This window comes from Lygodium microphyllum, chromosome 21, assembly GCF_053477565.2.
Source record: "Lygodium microphyllum isolate KBCC chromosome 21, Lygodium_microphyllum_v1.1.10, whole genome shotgun sequence".
NCBI lineage: Eukaryota > Viridiplantae > Streptophyta > Polypodiopsida > Schizaeales > Lygodiaceae > Lygodium > Lygodium microphyllum.
Window position 1 is genome coordinate 45333457 of NC_141155.1, and position 19018 is coordinate 45352474.

General features: G+C 39.8%; 1 protein-coding gene across 1 annotated transcript; it reads left to right on the forward strand.

The window, feature by feature from the left end:
- The first annotated feature begins 3860 nt into the window (after positions 1-3860).
- LOC148017957 (protein NRT1/ PTR FAMILY 8.2-like) lies at positions 3861-16926 on the forward strand. Its single transcript, XM_087661424.1, has 5 exons — positions 3861-4177; positions 4416-4633; positions 10007-10548; positions 15567-16044; positions 16309-16926. Exons 1-5 carry the CDS (start codon positions 3988-3990, stop codon positions 16663-16665), a joined length of 1785 nt encoding a protein of 594 aa, XP_087517550.1. The 5' UTR covers positions 3861-3987; the 3' UTR covers positions 16666-16926.
- Positions 16927-19018: the final 2092 nt, after the last annotated feature.

Consider the following 19018-nt stretch of genomic DNA (forward strand, 5'->3'; position numbering starts at 1 on the left):
ACAATGTCTATCTTGGTGACTAACCAAATAGAGTCATAATCACTTTTTAACATTGGACAAGGTCTCTTCATTGCTATCCATGAGAATGGAATACTTGACCTTGGTTTTAACACAACATCTTATTACCACTTAAGCTAGTGCATCTTAGCATGTGCAAGTAATATTACAAATAATGCATAAAGAAGGATCACCAAAGGAGAACCCATAAGATCGAAGATATACTCAAAGAAAAATGACATTACAAAAGGGAGATACATGCAACAATCACATAACAAAGCTGTAAATAGATTTATCTCTTTATAAATTGCACGGGAAAACTAAATTGTAAACTTGAGATTTACAAAAACATATTTACAAGGGAGATTTTTTGGATCTAACAAAATAAATTAATGAAGAAAAAGGGGGCATTGAGGATTCATCCAAAATGTATTTTGTAACAAACCTCGAATGCACATGATAAAATTCTTTATTCATAGTGTGCCTTCTACCTATAATGGCGAGCTCTATGCAATAAATTCCCTACTCAAGAGGATTGGCTAAATCTAGGGCTATTACTCCATTGTGCCCTCCTTTGTGCAGTAGAGAAGAAGAGACTATGTTTCATCTCATGTGGCCATGTTTGGAAGTTAGACCTTTTTGGAAGGAGTTAAAGCAATGGGTTGAGAAATTGAGTTTTCATGGAGCCATCTCACCTCGGTTGATCTTGTATGGTGCTCAATGCAAAATCAATGAAGCATCTCTTTCTCTTTGGGATTTCATACATGTTGTTGGAATCCAATTCATATGGAGACATAGGAATAACAAGATTTTTGGGATGGCGGGTAGGTACCAATCATCGGATGTAGTTAAATGTAAGCAAGAGCTTCTGGCTATCTTCGAGGGTTTAGGGAGGAAAAACATATTTTTCACACTCCTTTTGAAAGCTATGAAGTCACATAGCTAGTTGAGCTATGAATTGTCACCATCTATAAGTGGTTTAATGTAAGTACTATTATTTTAATACAATCTAAATCGCATTTTTTTTTTGAACCAAGCTAGATAGCATTACAACCAATGAGCTATAATCTATTCTTCAAACTAAATGGTCGTCGAAATTCAGCCATGAAGTAGGAGAAAGGTTGACCCAAAAGTCAGACTAAGTTACACAATAGAGCAAAGTAGGTACCTTAGCATTGGAGTGTCAATCATATTCTTTTTCTCTTTTTAGACATAACAATTTCTATATAGAACATGCATAGATTCTATACTTGTGAGGAAATATCTCTTTGTGAACTTTCTTGCAACATAATACTCATAGGTGGATTTCCTACAATTTATTCCTTAATGTAGCTTTTATAGGATGATCAACGATAGGCACCATAAAAGTATAATTTGAATTTTGATTGGTAAGTCTAACAATAAGGCTAAGGGCTTCTAACCTAAGCCTGATTAAAACGACTTCAATATATTTTAAAAAGTAAGGATCCCTATAAATAAGTTGTCAGCATTTGCATAACTTAATAGTTTGCATTTTTCAATGCAGAGTTTATACTAGGAGTGTCTATATGAGAAGGAAAAAATATATATGTATGTACTATTTTTACGAGAATTAATTAATCTTGCATCCCTTTTTGGGTCATTAGCCAGCTTCTTAAATGGTAGTTAGTTTTCCAAAATTTTGCTGAAAAGAAACCAACTAGTGCTCACAAAAAACCTAGATTTAGTGTCAATGAAATGGTTAAATTTGGAAGAAACCCTCAAAATCTTTGAACAAAAAGGGGTTTTTTTGTTGTAAAAGTTAAGGGAATTTTAATGAGAATATGACAAAAAATCTTGCAAAATCTATGAAAAAACTTGGATGCCCAATCCCTACCAAGAGTATGGGCATATAGTTTTTGAAACTTGGTGCAGATATGGGTATAAAGACTTTACATATTAAAATGATACATTTTGCAAAAAAGTGAAAATCAATATGTTTATCATTTTTTGATTAGCTACAAATACAAAGAATATATCATTTTCCATCACTTTACATTCTGAGTAGGGAGACTCCCCATCCAAAAGTAGGTAGGGAGTTCACCTGTTTTGCGAACCCAACCACTCAATAAGTACTTTGATTAGTTAACACTTACAAAATGGGTATCCACCATTTGGTGTGTGTCCATCCTTAGAGCAATGGTGTTTAGGAAAATTTGGGCACTTACAAATAAAAGGGTGCATAGAAGCCCCCACTTTTATTTTGAGGATATTGCAATGTACTCAAAATCACTCCCTTGAAATTAAGTCCCTTCTCCCTCTCTTTGTTTCTCTCTTTACTCTATTTTATTGGCTATGCCAAGACATTCTTATTTGCTCATTGACCCTTTTGTCATGGACCGATTCCTAGTACTTATTATCTACCACCTATCTACCCTATTGGACCCATAAGCATTGCCCTACTGACCTAGATCTATAGCCGCCATTTTGCCAATGTGGTTGAAGGGACCTTCACAATATTAACAATGCATTTGAAAAGTGTTTTGTATAAGTTAAGCCTTAGAAAATTGAGGGACTCTGACTTTGCTTTCAAGATTGATCACAAAGAGTTTGCTAGGGCTTAGCCACTTTAGTGTCATAAATTTCTTACTTAATAAGGCCAATTACATATAGGCTTGGACTACCAATTTGGCATGTAAAAGGAAGGGGCGTTTGGCTAATGCATAGACAAGGGATTGGACCCACAATCTTTGCATGATGAACATTTTTGGATGGGGGATATCTCCCGCCTAGGGGTAAAGTGTGCACCCAATCCACTAGGAGACAACCACCCTTATATTAAAAAGGTGAACAATAGGTAATAGGAATTGAACTCTTAACCAATGAGGTGCAAGTTTGGGGCCCTAATCAATGGGCCATCTAAAATTTGTTATCCAATTTGGCCACCCCTAGTGTGTAAGTAAAAATGTTGAACTTATTGATGGTGGCCATCACTTTTGGCCCGGTGTGTAATTGACCTAATATAATTCTTCATGTTTTTGCATTTTTAGAAAAACATCCCTTCCCAAATGCCTTATAAGAACTTATGGATATCGAATAAACAGTTTTACATTCATAAAGCTCCTCTTATGAAGCCTAAGTTGAACTTTGTAAAACAATGAAAGTTGTCCATTAGCAAATTCGAGCTGGTTACACACTAGATAATGGACACTCACTTTTAAGTTTTTTTTTCCAGTCCTTTACACACTAGAGAGGACATGACTTGTTGTTTACCTGCTAAATAGGTGAATTCCCCACCCACTTTTGGACAGGGAGTCTCCTGTATCCACTTTATAAAGTGGCAAACAAGGGTACACCATTTGTATTTGCAACCAATAAAAAAAATTATATGTTTATTATTTTTCACTTTTTTAAAAAATATGTCTATTTGATGTGTAAATGTATTACGTCCATGTCCATGTCCAATTTCAAAAAGTGCATACTCACACTCTAGGCTGGTGTTAGCCTTGGGTCCATATCCTTGTCCAATTTCAAAAAATGCATGCTCACACTCTAGGCGGGTGTTAGCCTTGCGTCATTCGGCATGTAAGTTGTAATCAACCTCAGATTTCAAGCCTGTGAGTCGTGACCTAAAGCATTGCAATTTCCAAAAGGCCCCAGACATGCACGTCAGAGAACGACACTTCCTAACACGAGCTTTGCACTTTTGCAGAATAGAGATATTTGCCCGGACTCCGACACTCAATGTGCCCAACCTCTAAACACGCACATTGCCCCTGCCTCCACCTCCTCTCTCTCTCTCTCTCTCTCTCTCTCACATCATGTATGGATACCTTATTACGGCTACAGAGTGCAAAAACCCACGCTTCTTTCTCCATCTCTCTTCCCCCGGGCCGCCCCCCCCCCCCCCCCCCCTTCTCTCTCTCTCTCTCTCTCTCTCTCTCTCATGTGTTGGGCTACCTAGTGCAGGGAATACATATACAAACAGCATTTATATAGCGGTTTTGCAGAAAGAACTACACAAATTCAGCGATGGCGGCTGCTAACGGCCACGGATCGATTGACAAGCCTCTGCTATTGGGAGCGGAAGAGGAGGCTGCTAATACGAATAGCAGCGCTAGTTTTGACAATGCAAGTGAGATGCTGGATTGTTTGGGTAGGCCAGTTTCCGCAGAGAGGCAAAGCAGGCTGGGCGGAGGCAAGACGCTGATCTTCACACTCGGTAAGTGTGCAAAACAACTGCTTGTGCGTGCAGCATCTGTGAGGCGATTGGGGGGTGAGGGTACTGTGCGATGGAGGGATGTATATGAAGAAGGTATGATGGGCATCCGAGGGAATAGATTAATTACTCAGTCAATGTGGTTGAGATTTATGACAGGCAGGGGTGGAGGGCTGAGAGAGTGTAAGTGGGTTATTGTGAATACAATAAGGCTGGACATTGAAATGTGTGTGTGTGGCAGCGACCATCTGCCTGTCGTATCTGGGGTTCTTCGGGGTGTTCTTCAACATCGTGGTGTTCTTCGTGGACGTGCTGGAGGCCGGGAGCGCGTCGGCGGCCACCAACGCCAACTACTGGCTGGGCACGCAGTTCGTGTTCGCCCTCGTGGGCGCCTTCGTGGCCGAGGCCTCCCTCGGCCGCCTCTGGACGGCCGCCGTCTTCCTCCTCCTCAACTCCCTGGTAACACACACACACACACACACACACACACACACTGCATCACCATATTATTCAATAATTTATTTACCTACGTCGCTCTTGTCATTTCAGATAGTGTTGTTATTTCATCGACCAATCTATTAACTGCAGCCAACTCCCAATCCCATGTGCCGCTTGCCTGTCCTTTGACCTTTCTATCAGTCCCCCCTGGTCCCACTTTATCGCTTTCTTTCTTTTCTGCGTGCCTGTGCCTTGTGCCATGACCTGTACTATGTAGTGTGCAGTCGTGGAATCTCAAGTTTTTAAAAATATTTTAAAATCTAGAGTAAACCTTCGATAGCACATGGCACTGTACTGTGCTGTCGTGGAATCGTAAGTGTTGTTTTACAAAAAGATTTAAAATCTGACAAAGCTTAACGCTGCCAATTTCGTTTGATTAGTGCTGCCAATTTCGTTGGATTTTGAAAAGTTTTGAATATATTAGTCCTGCCAAGCCAAGTCTTCCAATTTCTGGAAGAGGCAATTTGCACAATGCAAATCTTGATTATTTTTCCTTTTGGAAATTGAGAAAGCTGTTCAGTATGTATTGGAAAAGGGAAGGAGTTTCTAGTTACATATTATCTTTCCTACAATAAATCCCCTCGGTTTTAACACCAATCGAGAGCTCCACCGTCCATGTCTCAAACTTCGAGTAAGGAGCATTAAAGCAAGGTCTTAGACGTTGGTAGAAGTGCTATCCATTTCTACCTTCAAAAAAGCAAGTTCATAAATCTACATGGGATACTCCATCAATTCATCATTAGTGCTCCTTAGGTCTAAATGTTGGTCGTCGACCTACGATTGCATTTCTTAATCCTCATCTTCTTATGGTCTTAGCTTTATCCACAAACTTAAAGAAGCTTTTCTTTTCTAGATTTGCTTGCAACATAATTTCCCAAGCCAACAATCTATGGCAAAATTTTGGAGAAAAGTAAGGTTGGGACTCTTGAAGGCACGAAGGTGATTTTAAAATACTAGGTAGACAAAACCCTTAGGCCTAATTGTAGTAGCCCTAACAAGTGAATTTAGTTTAGGAAAGGACAACTTCTTTCTGTTTGGGGAATCTTTTAACAAAACTTTGAATTCTCCTTAACGTCAAACTCAATGAAAACTAATTTTCCAACTGATGAAAAAAAGAAAGACCTAGAATCTTCTATCAATTTTCATTAGTTTCTTGTCAATTGTATAACCAAGGCAAGATGGAAAGGTTTCAAGTACTTTCATCAAGATTGGGGGAGGGGGCTTAGGGGGGATAGGAAAGCCTTTCTAATTGTAAGAATCTTTTTCCAAACTTCGATTTCCTTGGACAAGAAAACTCAAAGAAACTATTTGTTCAACCAATGGAAACTTAGAAAGAGCTAGAATTTTGGGTTAGTTTATTTGGTTTTAAACAAAATCTATAAGCAATTTGGGAAGGTCTCAAGCGTCGAGATGAGTGAACACTAAAAAAAATTAGACCCTTAAGGCTTGGAAGAGATTTTAACATTCAATAGCAAGCAAGATGGGACTTCTATATTATTTTGCAATCAATCTTGGACCATCAAGTTTAGGTGATTCAAACCATGTATGCACACATACACATGCATGTATCTAGAGAGAGAAGAAAAGTCAACATATTAACTTCAATAGAAGGCCAAAATGATATATGAGACCAAAGTGGTGAATGCTACTAATCCATGGTACCATCTAAACGAACCAACATAAGGGATCCAACATAAGCTTGTTGTGGAGGGGTCTCAATATATCCATGATGGCATCTTGTAAGGTCAGGGTATTCATGAAAGTTCAACATTAATGGGATATGATGGTCTAGATCCTCAAAATATCTTGCTAGCAATGCTTAGCATGAAGGGGGCATGTGACTTTATCCATGGTCATTGTTGTAGGTGATCCTCTACTTAGAGGGGAACATGTGGATTGATTCTCATGTTTGACGTTTGAGAACAAACAATTGTGGTAGTCATCTACCAAGTATAGGAGGCATATACATGTAAGCTATGTAGAATCTATAATATTTTTAATAATGGTAATATACCTCCAGATGTAGACCCAAATACTAAAAATGTTGATCATTGGGTACGTAGGTCTACATGCGTAAGAAGGCAACCACATAGGTTTGACCCCTCCTTGCATTATGTGATGCTTACAGATGAGGGTGAGTCTCTTACATACAAAGAGGTCAAGTCGTGTGAGTTCAACAGTAAGTGGGAGCTAGCTATACAAGAAGAGATTAAATCTCTATATGCAAATGATACTTGGGATCTTATGTCACTGCCCAAGGGAAGAAAGCCACTTCCAAACAAATGGGTAAACAAAGTCAAGACAACTGATGGGAAACCCAAGTACAAGGCAAGGCTAGTTGCCAAAGGGTATGCACAAAAGAAAGGGATTGACTTCCAAGTCGTCTTTTCACATGTTGTGAAGATGACCGCTTTACGTGTGCTTTTTGCTCTTACCGCTGTTTTGGATTTAGAGCTGTATCAAATGGATGTAAAAAAAGCTTTCTTGTATGGTGACATTGATGAGGAAATCTACCTGAAATAGCCCGAGGGCTTTGTAGTTCTTGGAAAAGAGCAGATGGTGTGTAAGCTTAAACACAGCCTGTATGGGCTGAAGCAAGTACCACGACAATGGTACAAAAGTTTGACACTTTTATGCTATCTCATGAGTTTACACGTACCCATGCAAATCATTGCTTGTACATGAAAAAGGATACAGATGCCAGTCCCATCATACTTGTTTTGTATGTGGATGATATGTTACTAGTTGGGAAAAAAAAGACTAGCTTGGATGCTCTCAAAAATCAATTGAAATCAACCTTCTCCATGAAAGATTTGGGGAATGCAAAGCATATTTTGGACATGAGGATTCGTAGAGACAGAATGCAGAAATTGTTGTTTTTATCTCAAGAAAAGTACATTGGAAAGGTATTGGACAGATTTAACATGGCTGAAGCTAAGCCTTTTGGGGTACCCTTACCTCCTTATCTCAAGCTTAGCAAAGCCAACAGCCCGAAAGATGATGTGGAAGCAAATGCTATGAAGGGAGTTTCTTATGTATCAGCTTGTGGCCCTCTTATGGCTATGGTTGCTACCGTCCAGACATTGCTCATGTAGTGGAACAACATATGGGAATTTCCCATAAGTTTGGGACACGTGGTCAAATATTTTGATTTGTCATAACTTGAACACTATAACTCCAAATCGAGCACTCTATAGTTCAATAGATTCCTTTTTTTAAGCACTTTTCAATTATAGGTCACATCATATGGTTTTGAGAAACTTATGGACATGTTATCCGGATGCCACATTTTTAGTATTCAAAAAATGAGAATTGGGAGATTTCCAAACTCACTAATATTGTGTTGTGGGAGTTGTTAGTAGGTTTATGTCAAATCTTGGCAAAGCACATTGGGAGGCTATTAAGTGTATTCTTCGATACCTTAAGGGTACACAAAGAAAAAATATTTGCTATGGGCAGGGTGCACTTAGTTTACAGGGTTATTGTGATGCAGATATGGCAGGTGATTTGGACACTCGTAGGTCCACCAGCGGGTATGTCTTTACAGTTGCTGGTGGGGCTATTTCTTGGTGTTCTAGGTTGCAGAACATTGTTGCAATGAGTACCACTGAAGCTGAATGTATATCAGCTATGCTGGAGGAAGCTATATGGTTAAGCATACTTGTAGGTGATCTCGGCTCGTCATCTATGGCCACTGCAGTTTTGGGATGTGATAGCCAGAGTGCTGTGTATCTAGCTAAGAATGTCATGTATCATTCACGCACAAAGCATATAGATGTGCGATATCACTTCATCAGATAGATTCTGAAAGATGGTCAAATCACATTGACCAAGATTAAAACACAAGACAACCTTGCAGATGTTCTCACTAAAAGTCTAAGCAAAGCTCAATATAAGCATTGCATTCGACTAGTGGGAGTTGGTTAGCTAGAGGTTCACATCGGACCTTTAAGTGGGAGGTTGTTAGGATAAAGGCTCGGTAACTCCGTGTATAGTACACCCACATTGTATATGTGAACGCACCCTTTATGTGCCCTCAGTATAAATATATTTTATTCTTTGTGTACCAATACATTGTTGGTACACTCTAATCGACTCGTACTTTTACTTTGCTCACACTCTCTCTAGCCGTCACACTCTCATGCTCACTCCTACTTGACTTCCATCTCTCTCTGTTGTGCCCCTCAATAGGAACTAGAGAAGGTGTCTGGGAAATTGTGATTTAGTTATGAGTCGTATTGTGTGCCTTGCACAAAGACTAGCTCTCCACAATATCCATAGGATACTCTTTACAAGAGCACCATCTCTGATACCATGTGAAGAAAACTGCTAGGGTTTACACTAAGGAAACACAGAGTGTACGACCATGACATACTTATGGTGCTTAGATAAACATCTAAAAATAGGTACAACAAGGACTTTAATTTTTCCTTCTATGTACAATTCTAATGCATCATATATTTTGAACTTGAGATTCAACACAAGTATGTGCCAACAAAGTGGTAGTTTATCATACATATGGACTTGTGTGTGTGTGTGGGGGCGGGCGGGGGGTATGCATATATCTCCTTATATATGCATGTAGTACATATAAAGCCTTTTGTGTTGGCTTGCCATAGTGAAGACCTTAGTTTTATGGGACCACTTCAAATCTCTTTTTGTTAGTTTGGTTTTGTTTGACAAACTCAATCATCATACCTCTTTTGCTTCCTTAATCTCTTGGGTCAAAAAAAACATTCTCTATGTACTCTAATCATGGCCGAAATTGGGAGTTCCAATGTTTGATTAATAACTAAAAATAGCATGCATTTTTGAATTTTCACTTTCTTTGTCACTTCAATTCTTGGGGGATTTACTATATGTAACCCTTTTATATCACGTGAGTTCAAGGACTATTTAAATATCCCTTATCTATGAATTTTCTTTGAGTAAAATACATCCCTTTTCTATTCAATTTGTGAATAACCCCTTTATATGTTACTCTATGTGTATATAAAACTTATAAAAATGGTATTTTTAAAATCTCTTGTTTGAAACCTATGTGATATGTTTACATATTTTTGGAGTGAGCGAGAGCTTCCATCTACTTTTTCTTTTCAAGAAGGAAAGGTGATCTTGTGATTGGCAATATATGTAAGTGTTATTGAAGCTCTTTCTTTTCAAGAAGGAAAGGTGGTCTTGTGATTGGTATATGTGAGTGTTGGCATTTAGATTAATAAACAACAACACATGGATGATAGATCACCTTATTTGAAGGGGTGCAAATGCACTTGTGGAGAAAGTGCGAGAAATTAAACTGAGCTCTTGAGTGGGGGGGACTGTATTGCATTGCAGGGGATGGTGTTGTTGACAGCGGCAGTGATGGTGATAGTGGGGGCAGGAGGGGGGGTGAGCAGCAGCGGGGCGGTGAAAGGCTTCTTCTATGGAGGGTTATACGTGGTGGCGCTAGGGGCGGGGGCATTCCAGCCAGCGTTACAGGCCCTGGGGGCCGACCAGTTCGAGACGGTGGCAGAGAAGGCGAACTTCTTCACGTGGTACCTGGTGTTTGACAACGTGGGGATGGTCCTGGCGGATACGGCCTTGGTCTACCTCACCACCAACCAGGGCTGGGTGCTGGGCTTCTGGGTGTCGACCGCCATGGCCGTCGCCGCCTTCCTGTCTTTCCTGGCGGGCCTGCCCTTCTACCGCCAGCTCCGCCGCTCCGCCGTCAACCCTTACGAGCAGGCCCTCAAGGTCTTGGTCTCCACCGTCCGCAAATGGAACGTCAAAGCTCCCCGCGACAGTAGCTTGCTTTACGAGAATGGAGACGCGCAAGAAAATGGCGACGCCACCCCGAATTCCTCCCAACGAAAATTGCGCCACACTCCCAGTTGGAGGTAAACTTCTTTCCATCCTTCCACTTACGAGGCCTTTCATATGCTTCTCAAAATTTGAAAACAAGCAATTATTTTATCTTTCATTACAATTCAATTGGCTTTTGCTTTTCTAGATTACATAGATATGTACCGAGACAAATACTCGAGCCATACACAGTACACAATTAATTGATTTTTCATTACAAGTAAATTGGTTTTTGCTTTGCTAGATAGATAGATATATGCTGAGACAAATGCACGAGCCATATGTAGTACACAACCAATTGACGAATAGAAAGATCATGAGACAAATGTTCGAGCCATATGTAGTACTCAATCAATCGATGAGTGGATAGTGATCTTTCTAGATACACATAGAAAATTAGGTCTCTAACTTCAAAGATTTGTCTCAAATGAATGCTGAAAGGTACCACTAATAGACAATGAAAACTTATTTTTCAATGTGTGGTAAGCATAAAAACAAGATTGTAAAGATGTATTCGAATGTAATGTGCTTAGGAGGCACATATGTGTGTGTATAGTTGTGAAAATATCCCTACTTATATTTGATTTGTTCATATTTGGCCTACCAAAAGGCAAAGGCAATCATTAATGGTGGGCTTGAAGTCGAGTCCACACTTAGGAGTATGGGTGGCCTATAACACAATTGTGGAATTATGCTTATAGAGCAAGCTTCCTTTCTAGAGCATAGGTTTGATACATCAACCTATCACAAGCATGAGAAGTAAATATATATATCTAACTCAAAACATCCTCTAAATTCATCTTCTAGCTTCACTAACTAAGCCTAGAGAATAGAGTCTAGGTTGAATTCGAAACTAAAGGCCTTGCAATGAAATGAGGTTTAGCAAGTTCCTCTCAAGGGTCCAACTAAAAGCTGCAAGTGTTCACTTAAATGTTATTGCAATTGTCAATCAAAAGGCCATCTAAAGAGTGTGTAAAGAGTTTCTAATTGGCTATTGTGAGTTCAATCTTTCACATTGTAGTCCAAAAGGCGAACTCAAATCTTAATCCCTTTAATAGAAGGCTTTTAGGCATATCTAACCATGGAAAGGCAAATAGGTGGTAGAACACATTCACTTGGATGGAGTCTAGTGAATGATGAAAAAACAATACTAATACACTTGTTTGGGATCTAGGGTTGAGAAGTTGTTCACAGGTGAGCTAGGCTTCCATGGGCAGCTAGCAATAAGGGGGGAGACATCTTTGAATTCAGAATCCCCATTGTGCTACGAAAGGAAGTCAATATAGGTGTCATTCAAACTTTTGGGTTTAGTATGTACTACCTACCTAGCAAAACTCAAGACAATGATTGTTTGAAAACTTAGTACTTAGGCTTTTTGAATTCCCTTATTGTAACATTGTTCGACTAGTCATTTACCCTCTTTCCTAGCCACCTTCATTTTGGTGATTTCACTTGGTCATGATTTGAGTCATGGTGATATAAACTCAATAGCAATCCACATTTTGGTTCCTTTGAAACATTTATATTGCTTTAATGCTTCAAATTGCAGTCTTGTTTGTCTACAAACATGAAAGTTGCTCGACTATTCTCTTGCTTGAAAATATGTAATTATGGTACTACCCAGTCAAAACCCTTGCTTTTCCAATAATCTTCTTATATTAGCCTCAAGTCTTATGACTTTAGACATACTTGTAGGTTTTCATCATCTTATTCCTTGTGCGTTTGTTCATGCCACCCATGAGGAAGTCCTCCTAGACCTACATAGCATGCAATTTGCTTTTGCAATGTACCTTCATTAATGATTGCAAAGATATTGTTTATCATACCTTGTTTATCTACCTCTTTCTTTATGCTGATCTCATTCTCTACCTCTTGAACTCTTGTTGCCATTTGCTTGACTTCATCTTTAACTTCCTTGTTGGCTCTATTTCCAACATTCCTCTATTTCAAGTAAGCACACGTGTACTTTGGCTAGGGAATCCTTTAAGACCTTATCCTTTACCTATAAGTTAAGACCTTGTTGGTGTAGATATTCATCCCATATGCTTCACTCTCAAATTGGCTTAAATGGTGGTGGTAGGACCATTGAAAAGGTCCTCAGTTAGAAGTAAACACATTAGAGCATGAGATTGAGAGTTCAAATTTTTAATGCATTATCTAGTTGTGGGGATAAGTGTAAAAAATGAGTATTAAACCTAGTTCCTAGGGTGGCAACCTAATGTTGTACCAAGAGAGAATCGAGTCTACAATCCAATTGGTTAGAACTTAGAAACATGAGACGATTATTTATTAGTGGGGATGAATAAAGGTGAAATGAGTGAGTAATGAACCTCAGTCCTATATGTATGTATGTGTGCATATATGCATGCATGTGTACACACACGCATGCACGCACGCACGCACGCACACGTATGCATGTATGTGTGTGTGTATGAATGTATGCATGTGTATTAATGTCCTTTAAGATGCCTTACATGTAAGGAGAAAACAACGTATGTGAGCATTTCATCATCACAGTACACTTCAAGGTCATACAAAATCAAACAAGTAATAAAATCCAATTTGGCATCATAAAAAATAGAGTGAAAATCTATTCTCTTTGATTGAACAAGAGGGGCAACAACAGGAGGCCAAGATATATGATGTGCGAACAACATTTACAAGACTTTAAACATTTCAATATTTCAAGATAGTTCATTCTTAGAATGTTATTTGAGGAAATATTGCAATAGACCTCTCCTACTAGTTTTCATCTCTCAAAGGTTTAACCATTTCTTAAAAATTGTGACTATTTTGTTATTTCACTAGCTTAGCATCATGTTTTGAGCTCATAACAATGTGTCAAAGATCTGAGAATTTTGATAATTGATCCATATATATGTCTTGATTAGGGTATAAGTGTGTGGAAAGAGTGAAATAGTTGAAGGGACATGATTGTATCTTGCTTGAGATAAATAATAAAAGTTCTTGTTTAGAATGTAAACGAAATATCATTGAAGTTGTGCAAATGATTCTAGACTAAATCTACATGTGAGCAATAGGACAATCAGTAAGGATAGTGTGTGTGTTGTGTGTGGTAGTGCTTGAAGTCCTAATTGAGTGGTTCAATGAATACTTCATTGATATGTGAGTTTGACCTAAAAGCAAGTCCTAGCATTTAGGACTTGGACAAAGTCAACCAATAATAAAATAAGTTGAAAGACTACACATTACAAAAGAGTTCTAGACAAATGCAAGTGCATGTTTCTTCAAGAATCAAGTTTTAGGCATACTTAGTTTGTGAATATCAAGCAATAGGGAAAGATGCCATAGCACTCAAGTTTTAGGCATACTTAGTTTGAGAATATCACGGAATAGGGAAAGATGCCATAGCACTCAAGTTTTAGGCATACTTAGTTTGAGAATATCAAGCAATAGGCATACTTAGTTTGAGAATATCAAGCAATAGGGAAAGATGCCATAGCACTCAAGTTTTAGGCATACTTAGTTTGAGAATATCAAGCAATAGGGAAAGATGCCATAGCACTCAAGTATTGGCATAAAACCTTATAGGTCTACTTGAAGGAGCATTGAGCACTCTCACCAAAAGCATGATGATACCTTACTTCTTTTTAACATAATTCTTAAAGGATACAACTCATGGAAGCATTAGTTTATTACTCAAGACTTGGATGCAAATAGATTTGTGCCTCTAGGGATGTGGGACATAAGGATTGAACTCATGCACATGTTGAACTTAACCCACACACAATCCACTACACCATGACCCTGTAGGCTTATCACTCAAGACTTGCAAGAAAGGTATTTAAACAATGCAAGGATGATTAACTTTCATGTTTTCATGTAAGGTTTCTTTTTCTTATTGGGATGATCAGTAACACTAAAGCGTTTGAGACTTTTTGGCATGCCCAAAGGCTTAACAATTGCATTCATTTGTGGTCTTTCTAATTTTTCTTTAGGGTATGCAATTTTAGGTGTTTGTTATTGATTTGATGATTTTATGTTGATTGAAGATTTCAAGAACTTAATATAGAGAAACAATGATTGTCTATAGTTTTCACCTCTGAGAGTTTTCAAATAATCTAGTGTTCCTCTCGAGTACTATCTTCTTTATTGTCAAGAGTGCTTATATATCCCCAAAATTGAGTATCTCCAAAATCTATTCATATAATTTCTCTGTCTATTGAAATCATTGAACATTTAGCTAAGCAAACCTTTGTAGCATATTTTACAACTTGTTCACCTTTTAATAATACAAGCACACATGCATGTGCGTGCCCACACATGGAGAAATGCACACACATGCATGCACACACACATGCGCACACACACGCACGCACACATGCATGCACATAATGTGAATCTTGGTCTCACCTTGATAACGCTTTGACTCTCACTTGACCTTCAAAACTATTGTAAAAGACTTTCCCTACATTATGACCCTTTTGTAGACTATAGATGATAACGCTTTGGAATTGCAAGTCTAGAATCAACCCTCATAAGGAACTTGGACTTGTGAGACTCTAAGGGATAACATGTACCAGCATGCAAAATAGGGAGGTTGTGTTCAAAGGGTGATGTTGTATAAGTTGTGCATTTTGTTAGACTCTCGATAGAGTGGCGAGTAAAAAGGAACCAGGGTAAAGGGGCCAATTGTAGAACACCCTCCAATAATGAAACAATTTTAGGATACTTGTGGGGGCCAATAGAAAAGTTGTGAAATCCAAAACATGGAGCCAATATAGCTCCAATTTTGGTGATGGTAAACTTGAAATTTTCTATTAATCAGAGCGGTTGATCCAACAAAGTGAAGGTGTTCAACGTCTGGCCCTTGTACCCAATGATTTCAGGAGGGAGGCAAAAGAACATGTCCTTACCAAGTTCACTTTACTCCGAAGACTTCCGTATGAACAACGGGGTGCTGAGGAGCTGGGTTAGTTATAGCTAAAACTGCTTCCTTTTCAGTGGAGTGTACCTAACACATGATTCTAAAGTGACGAACCTGGTTAGTTACAATGATGTAGTTTCGTGAACATGTTTACGTCGCGCGCAGGCTCTTGGATAAGGCGGCGACCTTGACGGGGAAGGAGGGGTCGGGGTCGGGATCGGGGTCATCATGGGAGCTGTGCACGGTGACGCAGGTGGAGGAGGTGAAGCAGGTGCTGCGGATGCTGCCTGTGTGGGGGTGCAACATCGTCTTCTACACGGTGTACGCGCAGGGGGGCACCTTCTTCATCGAGCAGGGCCTGGTGATGGACACGCGCGTGGGCGGCGGCTTCCGCATGGAAGCCGCGACCATGAACCTCTTCAATTTGGCGGCGGTCATCTTCGGCCCCCCTATCTACGACTACGCGTTCGTGCCTCTCATCCGCCACTACAGCGGCTTCTCCCGCGGCCTCACCCCCCTCAAGCGCATGGGCTGGGGCTTCCTCCTCAGCGCCGTCTCCCTCGCCATCGCTGCCGCCATCGAGACCGCCCGCCTCCACTCTCTCTCCTCCTCCTCCTCCTCCTCCCTCAGCATCTTCTGGCAGGTAACCTCCATTCTCATCACAGTCTATCCTCTTAAGGAACTGAATGTAATGACGCGTAAGGATGTTACAGGAAATATGGTGAGAATGTCACAGTAAATATGCCATCAATCTTTTCTGTGCACAAAGAGACGTTTCGCTTGTCTTTACATGTCTGTCTTGCCACCTTACTGCTCAAGGAACTCTAACTTATCCATTGTACTCCGTGAGATCTCTAGAGTGCGCTGTAAGCAGTAAGAATGTCAACCCGCATCTTGGATGTGGCAGGTGCCGCAATACTTCATACTGGGGTGCGCCCAGTTCCTGGGGGCAGTGGCGCAGCTGGAGTTCTTCTACATGGAGGCGCCTGAATCCCTGCGCAGCCTGGGAAGCTCATTCTACGGGACGGCCATCGCCCTGGGCAACTACCTGAGCTCCGTCCTGGTCCTGCTGGTGAACGCGGCCACCAGCACCTCCACCACCCCCGGCTGGATCCCCCGCAACCTCAACCAAGGCCACCTGGATTACTTCTTTTGGCTCCTCTCCGGACTCACCTTGCTCAACCTCCTCGTCTTCTGCTTCTCTGCACGGACCTTCCAGCATGCCGACCCCGATGAATACGAACCCACACATGTAAATATTTAGGACTCTTTCTGAAAACCAAGCACCTCTGCGAGGCTACATAAGCTTTCCTACTTGAGGTGCGATTTTCTACCCATTCCAAATCCACTTCCGATGGATTGTGAAAACAAGGTGGGGTTGATTATTGTAAAAAGACTATTCGAAGGATGAAATTTTAGAGAGACCGCGCTTCGATAAGGACTTTCTTCGTCTAAATGTAACCAAATAGCCTTGCAACCTTCAATTGGGACACCATCAAATGTTTGATATAAGTTTCCTAAGTCCTCACTTGTGCTTTCAAGTTTCATTACATCATTGGTTCGGATAGATTTATGTGATAATGATTGAACTTTTTGGCTAGTAAATTCAAAAATCATATTTATATTTATCTATGTCTATCTATATTAATTAGCATTTATGTTTATATCTACATCCATATCTACAAGAGTTAGGATATACATAGGTCCATTGACCTGCACAACTTTTAACTTAGTCTAAACTTTCTCCTATACATGGGTAGCCATTGTCAACTTCGACTACAAGTACATCTAGACCCATGCGAATTAGTTAATTCAACCAAATTAAGCCACATGGCAAACAATGATTTGCTTGGACTATTTGTGCAAACACATTTGCGGTTTGCTCTTTCCCTCCTTAGCATGATATGCATTGTTCTTTTTCCACTGCAATCAAACTTGCACATGGATGCAACATCAAAAGTCAAAGGTCAATCTCTCATAATCAATGTAATTATGTGTGCCATCAATCTATCTTTGTCTGTCTTTAGTACTAACAATTTAAGCTATGGAGCCATGTTATGCCTAGTGATAGTGCATCCCCTCCCCCATTACCATATTGTTGCACCATGGGGGATAGGGGTAAGTAGGGAGAAGTTGAAACCTTGTAGTCCCCCATCTAGCCCAAGGGAAAAATGAAGTTCTTTGGTCGGTTAGATAAGGGTAAATGAATGAGTGTACAAGAAAGGAGTCCATACCATGTCTTGAAATATTATTAGGCATGCAATTTTTGGATGATAGGTACACATTAGGGGATCTCCCTCACTAAAATCTATTTGCAGCAAACTTGCATGGGGGCTACCTCATTTATTAAAATAAGTTATCATGTGCATGGCAAGGTTTGAAGCTCCATTGATCAAGATGGATAGGAGTCTTATAACCAATGGGCCAAGTGCTTTTAGATATCAAAAGTAGGCATGGTCTATGTATAATAAAAAGTACATATTGTGCTAGACTACCCCTACCATCCACAATAGTGTGTAACCAACCTAAGTGTGTGATAACAATGCTAAGGTTTCTCGTTTGCTCATTGAAAAGGTGACCCACTCTCCTAGCAACATCTTGCACGTTTAATGCAACCGATTGATAGTTGCTAGATATTGCATATTCTCACACCATTAGTATGACCATCATATTTTGGGCAAGAGGGAGGGGTAAACTTCTTGCCCATTTCAATTTTGCTACCCCTACATGACATGATGCAACCTAGTTGTAAGGAAGGATCCAAACCTTTAGAGAGTTGAGAAAGTCTCCAACAAGTTGTGAGAGCCCAACCTAAATTTTAATTTAAAGAAATTTATGATTACGGTGATTGTTGGAGTGGGAGATGCTCTCTCTCTCTCTCTCTCTCTCTCTCTCTCTCTCTCTCTCTCTCTCTCTCTCTCTCTCTCTCTCTCTCTCTCTCTCTCTCTCTCTCTCTCTCTCTCTCTCTCTCTCTCTCTCTTTGTGGTCATGATTTATTAAGCAACTTTGATAGGTAACTTGCCATGGGTTCTTTTTGTGCCAATGGCTCCCCAAAGTGGATTGTAACTAAAAAATTTGATTTGTGTATTTGCTATATGTGCCTTTCAGGCTTCTAAAACGACATAAGTATGTCTGTGTCACACGCACACACACACACACACACACACACACACACACACACACACACACACACACACACACACACACACACACACACACACACACACACACACACACACACACACACACACACACACACACACACACACACACACACACACACACACACACACACACACACACACACACACACACACACACACACACACACACACACACACACACACACACACACACAAAGCCTAAATTTGATGTAATATCCAATATTTAATATGATAACTATGTTTTCAAAATACCTTTCATCTATTTAGATTAAGTCTCAACTATCTAGAAATCTAGACATACTATATATTTTGTTTATGAAGAATAACATACACAATCTTTAACAAGATATATCATTTGAGTGATGCAATTTCTTTTACTTACTTTGACAGGAAAAATAGCCAAAACTAGGCATGATAATGGTGAAGTTTACACCTTTATTTTGTTCTCATCAT